At 35.6% G+C, this 21,763-nt stretch overlaps 1 protein-coding gene across 1 annotated transcript; it reads right to left on the reverse strand.

The window, feature by feature from the left end:
- Positions 1 to 576: 576 nt before the first annotated feature.
- Positions 577 to 20,827, reverse strand: LOC132547302 (monocarboxylate transporter 13-like). The gene is made up of 7 exons (XM_060211070.1): positions 20,596 to 20,827; positions 10,734 to 10,937; positions 5,703 to 5,846; positions 4,735 to 5,169; positions 3,486 to 3,755; positions 1,676 to 1,801; positions 577 to 728 (listed from the first exon to the last, which is right to left on the reverse strand). The coding sequence occupies exons 1-7, from the start codon at positions 20,825 to 20,827 to the stop codon at positions 577 to 579; spliced, it is 1,563 nt and encodes a 520-aa protein (XP_060067053.1).
- Between the last annotated feature and the right edge of the window lie 936 nt (positions 20,828 to 21,763).

Raw genomic sequence — 21,763 nt, forward strand, 5'->3', positions numbered from 1 at the left:
CTAGTTGTGTCTTGAATTATTTGTTTAATCACAAGATAGAGGGATGATTGTTAACATTTTAATCAACTGAAAACATTATCAATCCGCCATAAAAAAGCACACAAAAACAAAAGTTTTCAATGATTTCGCTTTTATATGTTACTTTTAGACATTTTGCTAGCATATATGCAAATAATAAGGTTATGTCCAAAGTTGGTTTGTACATGTTTATGTAATTAATAAAAAAAATAAAAATAAAAAAGACCACCCTCATTATATATAGTGATCCGCTTGATAAAACAATTCTATTCAAAACATTTGCAAGACACAGAAATATTCACCAAGATTAATTCATCTTACAATTGGTTGTAACTATTCAGGACAGTAATATTTAAGTCTTGCCAGACTAACAGAGAAATAATATATCTTTATATATTATCCATGCAAAAATGTTTCAAATATTTTACTCGCATGAAGGGACCTTCTTAATGATAGCTATAGCTAATGATCAGTCTACGTTTTTTCTCAGTTCCGGTATCGAGTATATAAATGGACTGCGTTTTGCAGATATTCGTTTTCATATTGTTTTGGCCATCTTCAAGCCGAAGACGTAATGGAATCAATGCTCCTACTTTTTTCCAAGTCCGAAATCCGTCTGAGTGGAAGACAAATTAAGCCTCCCAGTCCCAGAGTGACGCCACCAAAGTAAAAAGTTATGTTGTAATTGCCACTTATATCAGACAGTGCTCCTGTAAAAGAAACCAAACTCCTATAAAAAAAATATGGATACCAGTTGTATTTATTTGTTTCAAATTACATATTTTTTCTCTTCAGAACATTCTACGGGAGGATAGATAATTGGATAGTAATTCGCATGTAAAAAAAAAACCCTCAAGTAAACTTGTAACAAACATTCACGCCCTCTCCAATATATATATTAGTTGATATGCAACGAATTAAATGCCTGTGTACTTTTAATGCTAGGTAATCGAATTATTTACCAGCATCAATTTTACTACAGATAAGTCATTGTTAAACCAACCAAATTGCAATTTTCAGCTTTCACGTTTTATTGAGAGATGTCTATCACCATTCACAAATATTATCACACACCATGCGAGTGACACACGTATGTGAATCACAAATTGTATTCGGAATTTCATTCGAGTTGCCGATGGCATAAGTCATTCCTTAAAGTTCACAAAAAGTAACTTAAAAATAACTTAACCAACTCGTGTGTTTCTAGATTTATACACAACTCTAGGGTCAGGCATAATGGAAAAGACACTGGCTTTCTCAATACTGATTACACAGACAATTTCTTGAACAATATTTTACACTGACCACTATAAATTTGAAAGGCAGACATATTAAAATATAACATGATAATAAAATCAACAGATAAATAAGATAAATAAAAGTAATTAAATGAATAATGAAAAAGAGAGAGGAAAAAATGCAATCTATATTCATTTACAACTTCTGCATATTTTCTATTTTCCAAAAGGCACATGGATCTGTTTCTATCAGTTGAGGCGTATCATAATTCGTCAGTGCAATGAAGTCGCCTGTGTCGCCCCTTTATTCAATAAAATTAACTCATTGTATGTGGTACCGAAGAACCTTAACGTACCAATGTCTTCTTACTTAACTTAAAAGACACCAATTCACGAAGAATATAAAGAAAACAGCAAACCTGCTATGGGCGCTCCAAGAAATGTGGACAATCCCATACTCAATCCAACTAGTCCGAAGGAACTAGTAAGTCGATGTACTCCCAACAGTTCTGCCATCAGTACACTCCGCAAGCATATAAAGGTCGCTGCAAAGTATCAATGAATCAATAACAAAAACACACGGACTTATAATTTGGTTGGTTTTGCATTAGTTGTTTTTTTGTTTATTGACAAATACATATACGTCACAGAACAAATATGTCCTCACCTAGGAGAGCTCTCCTTTCCGCGCACATCTCTTATTTTCACACTGACAGTGTTTAATCCTACATGTACATATAAATATAGCTAAGTTCTACAAACACTGTAAATTGTTTATTCATTTCAGGTTCAATGACCTTTTATTGAATGAAAACTTAACTTTTATTCTCACATAGTTTTCATTCAAATATGTTTATAACCCCTGATAATGCATGATTTCACTGTAGTTAACAACTTCTGGGAAATGTTTCATTTTAAGTTCTAAAAGCTCTTCAGGGCTTATGAGTCATGGTCTTTATATACAATATATTTTGAAGTTGATAATGTAACAACAGATAGTTTGGTTATGTATAAAAATGCCCAAATGGAATAGAAAAATACTCGTTGTACGACCGTATGTTTTGTGATAGGAATATTCACGACTTTTCTACCATTTCGAAAGGGTCTTGCAGAGAAAATAAGATGCTTTGTACAATAAGCTAGATGTTGTTATTTTTTCATCATCAATATGAATTCCTGCACCATTCATTCGCAAGGGTTGACGGACAGTTTTTCCGTGTAATTATGGTTCGGTATCTATTTCAGTAGAGTTAAGTTACATATATGGTAGTGGGTTTCCTTGTCAAGAGGGTTACTTTTACATTTTCTATTGTTTCAACTCCTAACTGGAAGTGTGTATTCTCCGTCTCTCCATTGGTTGCTTATTTACCCTTTCTCGCTCTATTTCTGTGGTTACACTATTTTGTATTTGAACTTATGTGTACCCTGTGCTGTGACACCAGAGGCATCGAAATTACAGAAAACATATTGCATACATCACGACTCTAACTAGAATACTAGAGTGACATTTGTAAGTATTGTTTCTACAGTATCTATAACATAAGTCAATAAGCAATCATCTGTTGAAGCCAGTAGTCAATTGATTCATTTTCTCGACATCTTCTCAGAGCATTTGCTTCCATGAAAACTTTAATTTTTAACACTTATTTTCCATGTTTTTCTCTTCTAATAAAATACGTAGTTGAACTTAAATATAATTTTGGCTAAAAGATCATCACGATGAAAAATAAATGAGCTGTGATATAGTATGCTGTTTTTTCAATATGTTGATCAATGTGAAAACGTGAGGATAACACCTGCGAGTATGTGTTATAACATCATCAATGATTCCTGGTAATGTTGTTAAATAATATTGAAAACTTTAATACATGCAAGTAACAATGCAATGTTTATATTAAACGTTGTAGGTGTGATGTATTATCCAAAGTGTCAACCTTAGTATGAAAGCAAACTTAAACGCATTCAAAATGATACCGAAAGGGGCATTCTAAAAAAAATAACATTTAAGTTTCACAAAGAAATATACACTGTTTATAAAACTGTGTAAACAAAATATAGAATTTATATGACTCAATTCTCATTTGATCAATAATTTATCTGAAAATACGTATTTATGAAAAAGTCATGATTCATTAAAATTCGTTTTCTGGTTAAGACAAAATGGGAAAATACACACATACATATAAATATATTTTCAAATCTCGGGTGATTTAACTACTATGAACCTACCCGTTACGATTCCAAACACTATCGCGTAGATGGCTAAGATAGGAAAGCTGGTGTAGAACGGCACAAAGAATGTTGATAACCCACCAATCAGCAAGGCGCCGTTATTTATAATCAAAGTATTGGCCCAAGATTTGTCCGTCACGTAGCCAATCACAACTCGCGAAACAGTGCTAGATGCACTCATTAATACAATAAGCAGTACTCCCTCTTCACTGGACAGATTGACATCTGTAGCCCATGCCGGCAAGAAATTATATGGTATGAAAAAACCTGTATAAAGAAGACATTGTCAATATTTAATACGATTTGTATTACTAAAGATTATTCCGATTTCTATATGGAAAACTTAACATCGGCATGAAAAAACCTAAGACAATTATTCATGTAATAATCGGTGTTTCTATATTAATGACATACCTCGTGATTAAATATGAAATCACGGTGACATTGTACAAGGTGTACTTGCCAAATTATGCGTTATTTTAATTACAATTCAAGTCGTATGCATTTCCCTATTGCCAAAATGTGTCACTACCAGGATTACAGCATATGCGCCGTAGAAAGAATTTGTATTGCACAACTTCTGTACGCCTTTGCTCTAAGCATGCTCTTTTGACTTTTTTTTTTTACTTCATCATATTATAAGAAACATTATTTTTAAGTTATGACATTCAGTTTGACCTGATGACCTCGACCTGTAGTAAGATGACTTTTCATTCGACTTTGCTTCACATGCTACAACAAAATTGAAATATTCAAAAGTTTACTTTGATCTTGGACTTTGTGACTTAGATTTGTTGTCAAGCAAATTATCGCTTAAATCTTACCAAACTTTGCTTGATGAAAAAATATTTCTCAGTAATATATCAATATTTTATTTTTAGTAACTTTGACATTCGACCTTTTGACTTCAAAAGCAATCCCAATCAAGTTATCCTGATTAAAAAAGCATTGTTTGAGATTTGATTTTGATCGGTCCAAAGGGAACTCTATTTAGAGTGACAACGGCCTGGACATTTAACTGTTTGAGCCCAAACATTATTACGTGTCTGATATATATAGCTAAATGACGATTGGATCAAACGCACATGAAAAACCATCCTCCCCCTCCTCAACCGCTCTCTCTCTCCAGATGTCAAGTCAGCAAAAAGCGGACGGGATTGTTCAATGTTAAAAACATGCAAATCGAATCACAATTAGTATCTGAAAGTACCGTAAGATCATATATATATAAGTAAAGAACGCTTACCGAACATGACAAGTATACATGACGATCCATACATCAACATGGTTGGACTTTTAAGAAGTGAAAAGTCAAACATCTCTTTGGTTGGTAAACAGTTGTGGTCACCGCAACAAAGGTAAGAATTACTTTTGTTTAAACTACTTTGCTGGTCGTTATCAGTTTGAACGTTTTGGATTTTTTTATTATTCGGATCAAATCCAACTTTCATTGGTTTGAATGTTGCAGAAAACACAGCACTGTTTAGAGTTATCGCAGACATAATCCACATGGTCCCCCTCCAAGCATATTTTTCCAAAAGAAATTCGTTCACAGGTGCAAATATTAATCCTCCCAGTCCAGCTCCACAAACGGCAATCCCTGTTGCTAATGCTCTTCGTTTGTCGAAATATTCACCAATTATCACTATTGGTGGAACATAGAGGAAGCCGAAGCCAACACCTATTCGTATATCCAAAGAAAGAAATTCAATGGAAATGTAATTAATGAGAGGAAAAATTGGTTTTAGTTAAAGTTATGCTTATCTTATTTCTTATCTTAATAGTAAAACGTGCAATATTATTGTTTTTTGTTTATATATTCTAATTCATTTCCTTTGCAGTACTTTCTCATATCATATATCCATACTCGGAATGCAGCAATATTAAAGGGCAACACACTTCCACATTTATGCTCGTGTCATTACTTTTTGGTGTATATCTGAGTCATTTACGGCAAACTTCCATAACAGACAACAAAGAAATATGAAAACACACATACACTTGTGTATGTCGTACCCTGCTAAGTAATTTGAAGAATCTTTACGGTTGCCTGAAGTCTTGTTTTTAACTTATTATGTTTTATACAAATCATAAATATTAAAGTGGTTGTCTCTAAATGATAAATTATTTCTTGGTTACCCATAGCTTTGATTAATGAAAGCCCAATTTTTTACCGTTGTCTTTAACAAATAAGATAATATTTGGCACATGTACCTCCAAGAATGCCGTAAAAGATTATCATCACGTCCAGGTTTGGTGAAAATGAAGAAAGGAATACTCCAATGCTGGCGATTACTGTTCCACACCTAGATACCAAGCGACAGCCATACCTGTTCACCAATGCACTAACGAACGGACCTAGAGTGTAAGTACAATTATGTGTTTAATTCACAATAATTAATGACATAAGACTATAGATCGATCTAACCATCATTCCTATAGTAAACAATTTATATAGATATCGTTTATCTCTCCTGTTATTTTCTTAACCTTTCAAAAATGGAATCAACTTTCAGATGAATGTAACATAGAAGCGTATAGTGACCACACAAATGCATTTGATAACACAAGACTGGTTGTTCATTGTTTATTAAGAGTCCTAGTACATAACCATCCTAGATGTTTCTCCCGCTCTCTAACTTGGGCCCATACATTACCCCGCTCTCCTCTCTGCTCAGTGTCCCGGTTTCAACTCTCCCTCGGACTCTCTCGCAATCCCTAATATCCCCTATACTTAGGTTTTACAACTTTCCTACCATCACGCCCATTGTGCATATAATCAGAAGGGCACGTGCGACTAGGAGCACCTGTTATCAATTCCACACCATTTTGATCTACCTTGTACATAGCTTCTTATCTTGTTTACTTACCTACATGTTCGAGAGCGCGAGACATACAAATGAGAGCATCTATCTGTCCTGATCAATCATACTGGCGATATTCTGCCACAGTGCTTCAACAATGGGGTACACACCCAGCCCGTTATCAGGCGTTCATCACTACCTATCACTCACGGGATTTTTACCTCCGTCCAGCATTGACTGACTTTTGACCTGATGTACTTTAAACTAAGATGCTGCTCTCTACGATACACACCATTCCAAAGTTACCGTTAAACCCATTTTTTACTCATTTTGTTGCATGAATCACTTGTTTTAGATGAATTTTAGATTAATTTATGTATTTTCAGTATGATACTTCTCGCAATGTGCAACAAACTCAAAGAGCAGGGGGTGTTCCTGTCAAAGTTAATACGAGGGAAACCGACATGTCCTCGAAACACGCGGAGGAGAGAATTCGCCCATTTCACAAAACTAATCCGCCATTGAAGGATTGTAGAACGTTTAGGAGCAAGCCCTTGGGAAATCGTACGAAAATTCTAAAAGGCAGCGGCATTTGTTTTAGATGTTGTGATTCGGTGGAACATTGTGCGAGAAACTGTATGATTGTCCTTAAGTGCAAGTCATTTGGAAGTGACAAACATTGTAATTTCCAGCGACACTGAGCGCTCTGAACCTCGACATAGTTACGATGGGGAGAAAATAGCACCGGAGACCATTTCCACAAGATGCACGGAGATTTGTGGCGACAACTATGGGGGCAAATCGTGTGCCAAAACCCTGCTCCTGCGAGTCTATCCGGAAGATCGACCTGAAAGATCAATCAAGCTTTATACCCTGATTGACGACCAAAGCAATAAGAAGCTGGCCCATAGTGAGTTCTTCGTTCTCATGAACATTAAGCCGAAGGCAGAGGAGTATACATTGTTATCATGTTCGGGTATGGTTCATACGTAAGAGATAAGATCAATTGGTTACTTAGTAAAATCACTAGATGGCAGTGTGACTATGAATCTACCGTCCGTTATCGAATGTGATGAATGATCACCTTAGCGATTTGATATCGTTCTTTCCACCATTAGATCATGATTCATCTATCATTTTCCTTATTGGTCGCGATCTTATCGAGTCACATCATGTGCTGGAACAGCGCATTGGACAGAGTTCGTCGTACGTCAAGAAATTAGCCTTAGGATGTGTTCTTATTGGAGAGAACAAAGGTCACATCCCTGACCTCATCAATGTCAACAAAATGTACACACTTAGCAATGGCAGGTGTTCCTTGCTACAACCTTGTACCAACATTTTCAGTATTAAGGAGGTCATGGTGGTAAAGTAATCACCATGTGAGAATGCAAAGACCGGCAGGTCATTGTTCGAAAGGAGGTCAAGCGACGGCAAACCAGGATTATCTTTGGAAGATAAAGAATTCCTGAAGTTAATGGTGGAGGGGGTCCGGAAGGGTAAAAATGGTGAATGGATTGCTCCTTAACAAAAGTTTGCGAAAGGATGCATTGAAACAAGATCACTTCTTCTCTTTCATGCAAGCGATCTTAGATAACTAGCATGCTGAAGCAGCTCCACTATTAGCTGAGGGAGAAGAATGCTGGTGTCTACCGACGATGTCTCACCCAATGATGCTCTACTCACCGGTCCAGAATTGACAACAACTTTATTGGGGTTCTTCTCAGGTTTCGTAAGGACAAAGTGGCGGTTACCGCAGATATTCGACAAATGTTTTTTTGCGAATTCGTGGTCAGCGAGGAACATAGGAACTTCCTTAGGTTCTTTTGGCATCAGAAGAGCAATCCCAACGAGGCACTAGAAGAATTCCATATGCGAGTTCATGTCTTTGGGAACTCACCTTCTCCAGCGGTAGCCACATGTGAATTGAGGAAGTCCGTAGAAAACTTTAGGGAATCTGACGAGGATGTTGTTTATTTCGTTAACCGAAACTTTTATGTCAATGACGCCCTCGCGTCGCTTCCCACAAAAGATGAAGCCGTGTACTTGATGAAAAGAACCAAAGAGGCACTTCGCGCAGAAGGCAATCTACGATTGCACAAGATCGCGTCGAACTATCAGGAAGTCGTACAGGCCTTTCCTTCCGAAGATAGTCTCGGCCTGAGCATGGAGGATATACCCTTTCAACGTAGTCTCGGGCTGTCATGGCGCCTACAATCATACACCTTCACATTTGAAGTGAATCCTTGGAATTGTTGCCTCTGTGGTCTTGCAAGGAAGATTGTTGTACAGGGAATTTGTCGACATGACAACGGACTTGGACAACCCACTGCCCTTCGAGCACGAGAAACGCTGGCGTATGTGATGCGAGTCCTTACAGGATCTGGCTCAGCTGAAAGTTCCGCAATATACACTTCTGTATTTTGCGGACGCCTCAGAATCAGCCATTGCTGGTGTCGCTTACGTCAAGTTCACCTCTGTTACGGGAGACTACAAGTCAGGAATTCTTCCTTCTGGGTAAAGCCAAACTTGCACCGAAACATGGCAACATTATGCAACGGCTAGAGTTGTGTGCTGCTGCTCTGGCTTCAGAAATTGGAGAAACGCTCATAGATCAACTAGATCTTCGGGTTGATTACATTAAATTTCACACCGACACTAAGTTGCTCTGGGTTTCCTGTACAATTGAAAAAGACGTTTCTACACCTATGTGGCCAACCGGGTTGATAGGATTTTGAGCAATACAACTGCGGAACAGTGGACATACGTGCAATCTGAAAATAACTCTGCTGATATTGGAACTACAGTTATCCTTGCCAAGGACTTGCAAGACTCTACATGACTGCTTGGTCTACGTCCACCGTTGGAGGACACTAAAGATGAGAGTTTTCTTCTTATTAACCCCGACCTGGATGCGGAAATAAGGCCGCAAGTTTCCGCTCTCAAAGAAGTAACAGGTTTGAGAAATTTTCTTCTAGGAGAAGTTTAGTCTCATCGTTCTCTGTGTTGCGCATTGCTGTCCGTCAGAAGCCATGTCGTGTTCCTAGCGATTTCAAAACTCCGACTATATTCCGTTCCACTGAGTTATTCATAGTCAAAGAGGTACAACGGGAGGCTTTCCTCAAGGAAATCTCACTTCTGGCTCGGAAGGAACCGTTGTCTAGAAACAGCACCTTGGCTTCAATCCCTTTCTGGAGAAAGAGGGAATTCTTCGTGTGGAAGGTAGATTAAGAGCGGCCTGTCTCGATGACAGCCAGAAACATCCGTTACTCATCCCTAAACGTCGCCATGTAGGGACCTTGTTAATCCGACACTTTCACGAAGAAACATCAAGGTCGTCACCTAACAGAGGGAACGATACAGAAAGTAGGCTTCTGGATCATAGGCGGAAAAAGACATGTATCATCAATCGTACACCAGTGTGTAACTTGCCGCCGATTGAAAGGAAAGCTTCAAAATTAATTGTTGGCAGATCTCTTCAACCGGCACATCCGTTCTCCTACACCTTTTGGGCACTGGAATTGTAAGTCGTCGTACCAGAGGAGGATGTGCTCATAGCGAAAGATGGGCAATTATTTTTCTTGTTTGTCTACGCGCGCAGTCCATGTGGAAGCAGTTGAAAATATGACCTCATCTTCTTTTGACAGCGCCTTGCGTAGATTCATGGTTTTCCTCGGGAAGGTCATCGAGTTTCGCTCAGATAGGGGCACAAACATTGTTGGGGCAACCGATGATTTGGAAATCGATACCATTAGTGTTGAGGACCGTACACGCAAGCGCTTCTTGTTCAACAATCGAACAGTCTGGGTGTTCAATCCATCCCATTCATCTCACAATGGAGGATCCTAGGAGAGGATGATAGGATTAGCCCGCAAGATTAGGTCTATCAGAATAAATTTGAAACCATTGGTCGTATTCAAGACTAATTTGTATGCTGATGGCCTGGGGTTTAAACTTACAGCTAAGTGTCTGCACAAAGACAGTATAGATACTACAGGTCGATGCCCAGCTGACATCGGTACTAACAGGTGTACCAAGAATGATGCTGTCGGGTTCATGTTGTTATAATATATAATGTTCTATACGCAAAGTACCATGGTATTTAATGGCGAAATAATGGTGCCCAGTTTGCATCTTATCTATTCAGACTGACAACATCAATCAGATGAAGATTTCCTTCATTAGGTATTCAATTGGGAATAAAAATACCTTGAATTTGTGCTTTGCTCTATTTTATCGGAAAATTTTTCTTTAGTGGTCACCACCTTTAGTGATTTCAAATTTATAGCAGATATAGTATCGTTATTCTGTTCTCTAGGTTGCATGTATGTGAACAGGGATTAAGCTGTGGTTAATTCAAAACAGATCGATTGAATTTTGTATATATTTTATGTGCCGAAATTGTGTACAAGATAAAATACATTCCTAACAAAAAGCTCACCAACACATGATAATGTTCCGACCATTATGGAGCTTAGCATCTGTGTCTTCGCTTTACTTTCTCCAAAATATCTGAGGAATTCCGGGAAAAAGATTCCGAATGTAACACACACTCCATCGATCAAAACGTTGGTCATGAACGATGAGAATGCGACCGCCCATCCCCATCCACCATCAACGCTGTTGGTTTTCATATCTGTACCAACTGCAACGTCAGACAGATAGCTTCTCGTTTCAAATTCACTTAAAAATCAAAAACAGAATACCAGCATGTCAAGATAATCATAAACCATACTCAAATTCAATTAAAATGAAACAAAAAATGTTTAAAAAAAACTTATTGGTCAGTTATCATTGAAATGAAAGACGGAGTTTAAAAAAAATATATGATATTGCGATCAAATGTGGGTTAACAACAGCGGCTTATACCTGTATTTAAAATTATAGACGATAAGGTAACGCTTTACAATACTGAGTGTAGAAATCCAAGAATCACACATGGTCAGCTTTGGTCATCAGGGTCATTGGAACTGCCGATCTGGTAATTAGTTAACCATCATAAGACCAACAAAATGCCGTTTTGGATCATTATTGTGGATATTTAAAAAGTCACCATACCAATTGTAAATATATATTCATGGTGTTATGAAAATACTTGTCGGAAAAATAATGATATAGGATAAAAACACATATGATTTTCTGTTTACAAACGTTTACAACCTAATTTACCGTATATTGTCTTTCAGAGAAATGGATCAATTTCAAATAAGATCGTGAAGGTGTTCACAACTTTAACACCTTCTTGTCCTCATCAACCTGGGTTCTGAGTTTATTTGTCAACTGTTTTATATTTCAGTATTGAGTAGTTATTTAAGATCATCTTACCCTCGTAAACTTTCATATAAACCATCAGATTGGGACGAAGCATTTGAATATCATCTGCGACATGTTAACATAATGAAATGTTTATCACTTTTTGCATTGAATACTTTCCCGAAAACAATTCGATACTATGCATTATTCAACCCGCAAATTAAAATCCACAGTTTCGAAAATCAGCTTGCTAGAAGTAACAAAGAAAGACAAACACTTTCCTATCAATTCCTCTGTAATTTATGCATTTCAGTTACCTAAAGTCCTTCAACAACCTCATGGATCCGACACAGTTAAGTATTCGTATAAAAATCCCAATCACATATCGGGAATTACTTTGCGTGTGTCTATAATGTGTGAATTAAGCGACTCTTTCAAAATCGTAATAATCAAAGAAGTCATTTTTTAATAATTTTTTTTTTGTGTGTGTGTAAATGGCCTTAGCGACGAAAACAACTGATAAGAGTACATCTTGACTAAATTATATGATCTGACCACACGGGGACATTTTGTGTACGCTATCAGTTAAATCTCAATGTTCCTGCATTTGCCGCCATTTTGTTTGAATCATTATTGAAAATACCAATCATTTATCGTCTATTTTTCCCTGAAGTAGCAAGTTACATACCGGATTATTCATAGGCTAGTTGCTGATGTATTGTGGAGCAAGCAGTAACCTACGGTGCCATACACATAGTTTTAAACAAGATACACCAGAAACTTATCCACTACTTTTTCTGGAGACACAAGTACGTACCCGGGTTATTGATAGGCCAACTGCTTACGTACTGTGGAGCAAACAGTCGATAAAATCACGGTGCCGTAAATGGAAAGTTCTCGATCTTATCAACAATGTTAACTAACCGCTGGTGTAATGAAATATAACGAACCTAAAACAGGTAAATTCTGCATCACTCAAACCAAACTGTTTCATCTATGAATTTAGTTTCCAATCGATATCAGCAGAATCTGTGTTCAGCAGTATATGCATATCGATGATATTGTATCTGTATCATAATAATGACCCAAGAGGGATCTTGGCACCCACCTTTGTTTGATCTTTGAAAGTTGGATCTTTTCCCCTCTTTTTTCTTCTCTTAATGATGAGACATTTGAACATTCCTTTTGCAGAAATAAATGAAAATCTTTACCTGCCAAATTCAAAATGGCCGCCTGGAAGCCATTTTGTTTCTTCTGATCAGTCTTAAAGGAAACGAGCACAAGGAGAGAACAAAGGGAACATACGTATGAATTTTGAGAGATACCCATTCAGTGCTTCTCAAGATATAGCAATAAAACTTTCAAAGTTAAAATACAAAATGGCCGCCTGTCAACCACTTTGATTTTTTGATCAGACCCAAAATGAAATGGGCACAACCAGGGACCAACGGAACCTACACATGAAATTTAAGAAAAATCCATCAAGTACATCTAAAGAAATAGCGATAACAATCTCTCAGTCAAAATCCAAGATGGCAGCCTGGAAGTCATTCTGTTTTTTCCACCAGTCCCAAAATTACAAGAGCGCAATTAGAGACCAGGCGGAACCTACATGTGAAATTTGAGAAAGATCAACTATATATTTCTCAAGAAATAGTGATAATAAAACTTTCAAAGTTAAAATACAAGATGGCCGCCTATCAGTCATTTTATTTGTCAGTCCAAAAATTACAATGGCACAACTAGAGACATGGGGGAACCTACATATGAAATTTGAGATAGATCAATTAAGTACTTCCCAAGGAATAGCGTTAACAAACTTTCAAAGTTAAAATACAAGATGGCCACCTGTCAGCCATTTTGGGTTTTTCATCAGACTCAAAATCAAATGAGCACAACTATGGACCAAGGGGAACCTACACATGGAATTTAAGAAAAAAAATCCATCTAGTACTTCTGAACAAATAAAGATAACAAACTTTCAAAGTCAAAATTCAAGATGGGTGCCTTTCGGCCATTGTGATTTTTTTATCAGTCCCAAAATAACAAGGGCACAACAAGAGACCAGGGGGAAATAGCGATAACAAACTTCTTTGAAAAATCCAAGTTGGCTGCCTGTCGGCCATTTTGAGGTTTTTTCACATCAGGCCCAAAATTAAATCGACACAACTAGGGACCAAGGAAAACCTACATATGCAATTTGAGAAAGATCCATCCAGTACCTCTCAAGAAATAGCGATAAAAAATTGTTTAATGCCACACCGACAGACCATGGACGCAGAGCGATTTGAATAGGCCATCATCTGATGATGATGGGCTAAAAAAGCAGTAAGATTTGCAAATTTGTATGTTTTCTTCTTTACATTATAAATGAATTAGTAATACATCTAAAAGGTGTTGAACATGCCTCTGAACACAAGTCCACAGTTTCTCCCGATACTGCCAATTCAGCATCCTTCTCAACCAAGGTGTTTGACTCACTAGCCGAAGTAAATTGTGATTAGTGTTGTACCGCTGTCCAGCAACAATGTATATAAGATCACTTAAAAACGAGTATTCATGATTTCTTTATTATTACCGAATTCCCAATGTTAATTAATGAATGTCTGAATATGTTAACATAGAATATGACATTGTTATATTATATATGTTAACATGATACATAAGTATACAATGATGCATAGATACATGTATGTGCATGTATTAAGTAATGATTACTAGATCTTTGATATAAATATCTAAGTATTAGAATCAAACTGACACATGTGTACTCATTGTATTATAAATGTACATGTAAGTTACGGTTGTGTATCCTGTGTACAATATTCAAATAAAAATAATTTCTCTTTGTACATTACCATAGTTTTCTTTTATTATCGCAACAACAGCATATGTTGTGTTGCCAAGATAAAACTCCTATCATAAAAATAATTTGAGTACAAAGGAGCGAGTCCAACATGGTACATGGTAGTTCTTCCGTATACTGGATATTTATTGCGGAGCATTGTTAACATGTTTCGGCTCTAGGTGAGCTGTCATCAGAACAACAGCTCTAGGCAGTGTATTGTGACGTCATGGATACAAGTGTAAGCAAGCAAGTGACGTCATAATTCAACAATTACACTGAACAATGGGTAAACAATATATACAGCGGATATAATAGACATTATATGAAGTTGATATGAAGTGCAGAGTAATTGCATAATGAGTGATAATATTTAATGTTTTAGGTTATTAATAAGGTTATAATCATAATAGGTCTCAGGTAAAGTTTATAGTGCAGGTGATACACCAAGAAAATTGTAATTGATTGTTAATCATGTTTGACTATGTTCCTGATTGTAAAAACAAGAAAGAACAAGTAACTTTACAAACTAAAGTTTAACAATATCCAGCTGGGAAAGAATCAATCATGGTATTTAACTCTTAGGGACATTGTGCCTCCATCCCCGTAGTGATTATAAAAATAATTTGTTTATATTTTGTCTCCTCCTACACACAGCTTTTAATGATTAATTTTGGGTAATTGTGTTATACATAATTGTATATTTTTCTGAACATCAATTGTGTTATGATATTCTCACAGACAAGAATGTTTACCTGGCATACCCAATAATTTGGTGTGACTGTTGACACACACAAATGTGAACATGTACTAGTGTCACATATTTGCACATTAGAATGTATTTCAATAACAACAGTAATTTGATTGGGACAAAGAAAGGGGAAAAAGTCACTAATCTCTTACTAAAATGAACAACATGCTAGGACATACAATTTATCACCGATTCTTATTTGCATGTAAATTTAACACAAAAGTTTTTTCACTTACTGTCCATCACATCAGATAATATAGATGTGATATGTATAAACACCTGTTTCTCCTCTAGTCCTGTCCACTGTAAATATGGCGTGTCTTTACTTTACTAACCCAACCACTACAAACTATGTGTAATATTCACAGTTTTATATCAGTTCGAAAGTTATGTATGTACATGTGTTTCTCCTCTAGTCCTGTAAATGCCTGCCTCTGTTGCTACAGTACAATCTTTTATATCATTTTTTTCTATCAAAGCATTGTGACAGTTATACTTTAACTTCCCCTGTTCACGATACCATTCATTCATTCCAGTGCATATCCTCACAGAGAATGACTAAATGTAGGCAAACCGGAAATGGTCATAGGGGCCTGACAAATCAGTGCAGATAAAACTTCTTTTGTAATTTATTTGTTTATGACAATTCCATTACTGATCTGTACGATATAAATTACAGTAAAATAAGATGACAAATTGCCATACATTGAATTTATTTCATTTCTATGCTGCATTTTCTTACTTATCTTTTAATATACCAACTACGTTAGTCAATGACCTGTGTTTTCCAAGCGTTACCAGCACTCTGATGAGTCAATAAAGTACTACTGACAAAAAGACATGTTTTTGTGCAAACTGTAATAATCTGTGTGTGAAAGTTGTAACCATGTGTATTTGTTTACAACACTGTTTCTACTACATCCATGCTCAGCCATTCTTTTTTTCATTATTTTATTTTTCAAAAGATTTTCAACATGTTGTATTGATAAATACATGTACCATACATACACCCTTACACACACCATCCAAACACTCACTATGATAATCCTCAGCAACATAGAACATCATCAACATCGTCATCATCATCATCATCCAACCTTACCATCATCACCCAACCTTACCATCATCATCATCATCACCATCATCATCATCGTCATCATCCAACCTTACCATCATCATCATCATCATCCATCTCTGCGTTATAGTTCATACACTCACCTCCACATTCATACACAATAAAACAAAACAAAAACAAATGACAAAAAATACATTCAAACACAAACATGAGACAACTATGCATACAAAAAGTCAAGAAAATTGAAAAATAAGAGAAAGGCAAGAACAGAGTAAAAAGGCAAGATATGAAAGATGAAAGGAGAGAGAGGGGGGAGGGGAGAAATGCTGGGCTAGATATTTTAAGCAATTTTTGACAGGAATAGGGTCTCATGGAATAATAGACAATAATGAAAACACTGTACTGATTCAGTAACCTAAAGAAAAACTTGCTGTATGATCAATTAGATAAACAAATTCAAACCTGATCTGATATAATTGTAATACAAAGTTCAGAAAGAATCACAAATCAAACAAGTTTTTTCCAATTTTTCCATTCAGTCTCAAATTTCTGTTTAAAATTTCCCCTTGTGAATATTTGCAATGTGTTTTTGGCACACATAATAATCTTCAATTGAATTAATAAAAGCAGCAGGATTTAAGATTTTATATTAACTTCTTGTTTGTAAAATTTAATCATAATTACAATGACATTATCTGTCTTACTTCCTGTTACACTCTCATTGTTCACAAATATACCAAAAATAAAACTTTGTTTAAAGAAAATGGGATCAAGAGAGCATCAAAAAGTGTTTCTAAACTTCACAAAAATTGGTGGGTTTCATGGCACTCCCAGAAAACATTGTTTCCCATTCTGAATTGCAGAGATTACAATATATACTATTAACTGAACCTATTCTAAACAAAAAATGTAGTTGTTGTTAGAATGTGTTGTATTATCCTATACTGAAACCCCTGTAATTTTGTATTTCTTCAACCCAATTCAATTATTCATCTTCAAAAGTCTTTTCCCATTTACTTCTACCTGTAGAAACAATAGCTATTTTTACAAAAAGATTATACAGGTCCTTACATCTGTTGGTTCCTTTTTATGAAAAATATAACATTAGTTGAAATAAATGGAACGACAACTAACTGTTGACTAAAGCAAATATCGGCTTTCTGCAAACATAATTTAATTGCAGAAATTACACCGCAATATTCAAGAAAATTTGTGTTAACTTCATAAATCCCACTAAACACTTGAAAGGAATAAAAGGTCAGAGAGCTATAATCTATAACCAAGTCATTAACAAAACTTACCCCCCTGTTATACGAGGCCTTGTAGAAAATTACCTTTTTTTCAATAGTGAAATTTCTATTGTACCAATGTAGCATTTTCAAAACATACTTTTCACTTATTTTCTGTACTTCTTCAGAATTATTAAACTTTATCTGTGCTTTAAATACAACTTTCCTAAATTTGTTTTTATAATCATTCTCACAATCTTGAAGAAATCCTGTCCCACATGTAGATGATTTATGCATGTCACAGAATGTTTTGAAAATGAGTTGTCACTTGGATGATTTCTGATAGCACCTTTGTATCCAACTCAGTTTTAGCCAATCAATAAACAGCCTTACATTACTGATGGTAACCATTTTCAGACCTCCTTCATAATAATTCTGAGTTGTGATATCCCTTTTGATTTTGTCAACCTTTCCATTCCACAAAAAATTGTAAAGAATTAAGATGAGATTTTGCAGGAAATGTTTATCTGGATTAGATATAGAAATAAATAAATAGTTAAATTGTAATAGCAGGAGAGATTTTATTTGATCAATGTTAAGATAGTTTTGCAAATTTATTCAGCTCAACAACAGATTCCTTCAATGAAAATTCCGAGCCATCTAGTATTAAACAGGTGTCATCTGCATATTGTGTACTGAAAATAGGACAGTTACTCACTTCTATACCCTTAATCTTATCATTATTTCTAATTCTGATTCCCAGAACTTCAAACACAAAGGAGAAAGATGTATGGGGTAATTGGGTCACTTTTGACAACAGCCTTGTTTAATATCTACAAAAGGCGACAGGTTTCCTCCTTGGTTAATAGCAACTGAAGCATTAGTATGTAATAACTTAACCCACTTTCGAATATCTTGACCAAAATTAAAATAATCAAAAACTTTATCCACAAATTTCCACAAAACAGAATTGAAAACTTTCTCAAAGTTCAGCAAACTGCATTACATCATATACAAGCCTAGTGTTTTCCCCGTTATACCGACCTGAAAGAAACCCTGTGAGATCTTCACTTATTAACTTATCAAGAACAGTTTTAATTCTACCTGCTATACATCCTGAAGCGATTTTATAGATAATATATGATATTGTTTAAAGGTTTATCTCCCTTTGGAATGCATGTGATGACACCTTGTCTTTGAGTTACAGAAAGTAAACCATTTACAACCATCAGTGCCAGGACTTTTATTGTTCTTCATATGTTTTAGTGTTCTAGCTGCCTCGCCTAGTGTCATTATTCCTTCTAGTTTTCTGTCTAAGTTTTGTCTAATTTTGGAACCTCAAATGTGTCTAAAAATTCTGATAAGTCTATATTTTCTATCGCTGTACTATTGTTGTCATATCATAATAACTACAAATTTCATCCTGAATTTCATGTTGTTGTGTTATAATACTATTTCCTTTTTTTGGTAGGATCTAGGAAAACCAAATTTCACTTTTCTAAATTAATGAAATATTTGGTTGTTTTTTCCCCTCCTCTTGCCATTTTGCTATGGACCTAATTACACTACCTTTAACTTTGCTAACTCTCATGTTTTCTAATTCCTTTTTCCAAGTTTCTAATTCTAAAATCTACCTGCTCTCTTTCTTCCATGTCTTGTATACTTTTCTTTAAAATATCTTCATAAAAAAATTACAGTTTCTTTTTATATGATGAATAGGATAGTGTTTCCCCCTTACTTCCATTAATAAAGTTTCAAGGAAAAGCTGATCGTCAATAATGAATTTAATAACTGTATCTGGATTCATCTATTGTATCCCTGTAGTATACTGGAAGACAATACTGACTTCTATCTGAAATAACTTTTATAACCAAATCTAGATAGTTTTCATCACAAAGTAGTGACAAATTAAATTCCCAGTCCTTTTCCTCTTCTAAACTAGTTAAATCTTAAATTAAAGATAGGAAATGAGTGGTCTGATCTCTACTTTGGATCTATTTCTGAGCTGTTTACACTTGATAATGAATTGTCAGAAGCAGAGACGTATATAACACACGTCTCTGTCAGAAGTAAAAAATAAATATAATGTAAGCTGCTTCGATGGGCTCTTTTTTCTCCAAGTATATCTTGTAATATTAAGGGTGTAGTTCCCTATGTGTATCAAACATGACTGTCAATGATTTCCAAAACTTTTCCCCTTGCTTTCTGATTATTGACATGTTTATAATTCTTGTCATAGTTTAGCTAAAACTAAATTAAAATCACCACATATAATAACCAAAATCATCAATGGTGTCAACTAAATTATCAAAAAAAAAAAAGTGCTGTCACCATTTGGACTGTACATTGGAATAAGTGTTAATTTTGCATCTTCTATAAATATATCATAAGCCAAGAAATTCCCTCTCAAGTCTTTCTTTTCTTTGTAAACCTTCATTCCACAATTATTACTCAACAGCAACTCCTCTACAATTAGATTTAAAATAACTCTCCAATCCCCATTCACTTCTACTAAATTTCTGGTTTTCCTCAATAAAGTGTGTGTCTTGCAAACAATAAATGTGACATCTCATAAATTCGAGGCATGAAAAAAAACCTTCACTTTTTGTGATATCTCCTAAAGCTTGGCAATTAGCAAACAGAATAGATACCCTTTTCCATCAGTTCACGTTATATCCCCGATTGACAAATACACATAAACAAGCCAATCATTATAAAAACAGTTAGGAAATGAAATGAAAAGAGAGAAACTAAGTTAAAAATCATGAATAAACGGCCAAAAACAAATACAACCGTCTACTCACACACACATTTCTTCACTGGCGTCAACAGTAATTTCTGCAAGGCTAAAGTAGACGATAATCTCATTGCGCGTCAGCTTAACTTAAGTTTCTGCACAGGAGTCAAGCTGGCCCGCAATAACTTTATTAATACTTCCGGTTCTCTTATCGGATATTCTTGTCTAGTATCAAGCATAAAGTTCTACTTGTAATAATTCGTGTCCGTTGAGCAATTAGCTGAGACCAAATGCAAATGGAGAGGTGAGGTATTTCAGACATGAGGGAATGTCAACCTCCGAGAAGTTCACCAACCACGTTTTCAGCCGAATCATTCCCTTCAAGATGTATAAAATCTAAACGCGACATAAACCTGAAAAGCTGGTTAAGCCACGTTGCAGGTCCTTCGCCTTGACACCATCCTTCCTTATAAACTTCGTCACAGTGGTGCCATAGGCGAATTCATCCTGCACCATGCGGGCAATGTGGCTGGATCCCTCCATGGCGATACGGTTAAGTTTCTTCTTCGGGTGGATATTCGATTCTCCACCAGAAAAAGAAACTTTTGTGTCACCTTCGTCACCAAAACACATGGTCAACTTCATTTTTTTCAGAGGATATAAAGAATCAATTAGATTAAACTTAGTATATATTATATATGGAACTTAACCTATAGGGTATTGCGACTGCTTCAGTGCTCTCTGGTTTCAAAACCACGCGGTGAGACTAACTTCCGGTAATTTCTTCAAGACTAAATTAGTCATAGTTAATTTGCATTTTTCTTGAAATTACTGGTCATATTAGAGATACACATGTATAGAAGTCTGGTTATGAAAACTACATCCTTACTTGTATACTTATTTATAGACTACATAACAATGACATTAATAGTAGAGAGGTAAAATTTGTGTAAATAAAAAAAATTCTTCTGATTTCTGACATGTGATTGCCATGGTTACCGACTTAAGTTAAGTTAAGTTAAGTTTATTTCTGGTACAGGCTCGATTTTTCGACCCTCTACACCAGACTCCAACCATAATACATATATATACATGTATACACAAATATATACATTTGAATACAATGTTCATAAATATGTGTTTCCACATCTCATCAATAAATGTTAGTTAGATTATCATAATTGTTATATTGCGTTTGTTTTATCGGTTCCAAGTACAATGAAGCAACATTTTTTTTTTTTTTTTTTCCTAAATAATTGAAGCTTTATAATTATAAACAAGTTCTTGAGAAGCCCAATGTTTATCCAGTCTATTTTTAAAAGTGTTAATATTTGGTGCTGATACTATATTCTCAGGTAAATTGTTCCATACATTGACCACTCGTTGGGAGAAGAAGTTCTTTCTAACGTTTGTTCTGGATCTCTCTGGGAATATCTTTCTAGAGTTTCCTCTGCTGCTGTTTTTCGCTGCTGCGCTGTTCCATGGTTTTAAGATGCTGTTGGTATCCTGATCATATATTCCGCTAATAATCTTGTAAGCCTCGATCATATCTCCTCTTATGCGTCGATATGCAAGCGTTGG

This window comes from Ylistrum balloti, unplaced genomic scaffold, assembly GCF_031769215.1.
Source record: "Ylistrum balloti isolate Yb309-2 unplaced genomic scaffold, AGI_CSIRO_Ybal_v1 Utg369946, whole genome shotgun sequence".
In the NCBI taxonomy this organism is placed as follows: domain Eukaryota; kingdom Metazoa; phylum Mollusca; class Bivalvia; order Pectinida; family Pectinidae; genus Ylistrum; species Ylistrum balloti.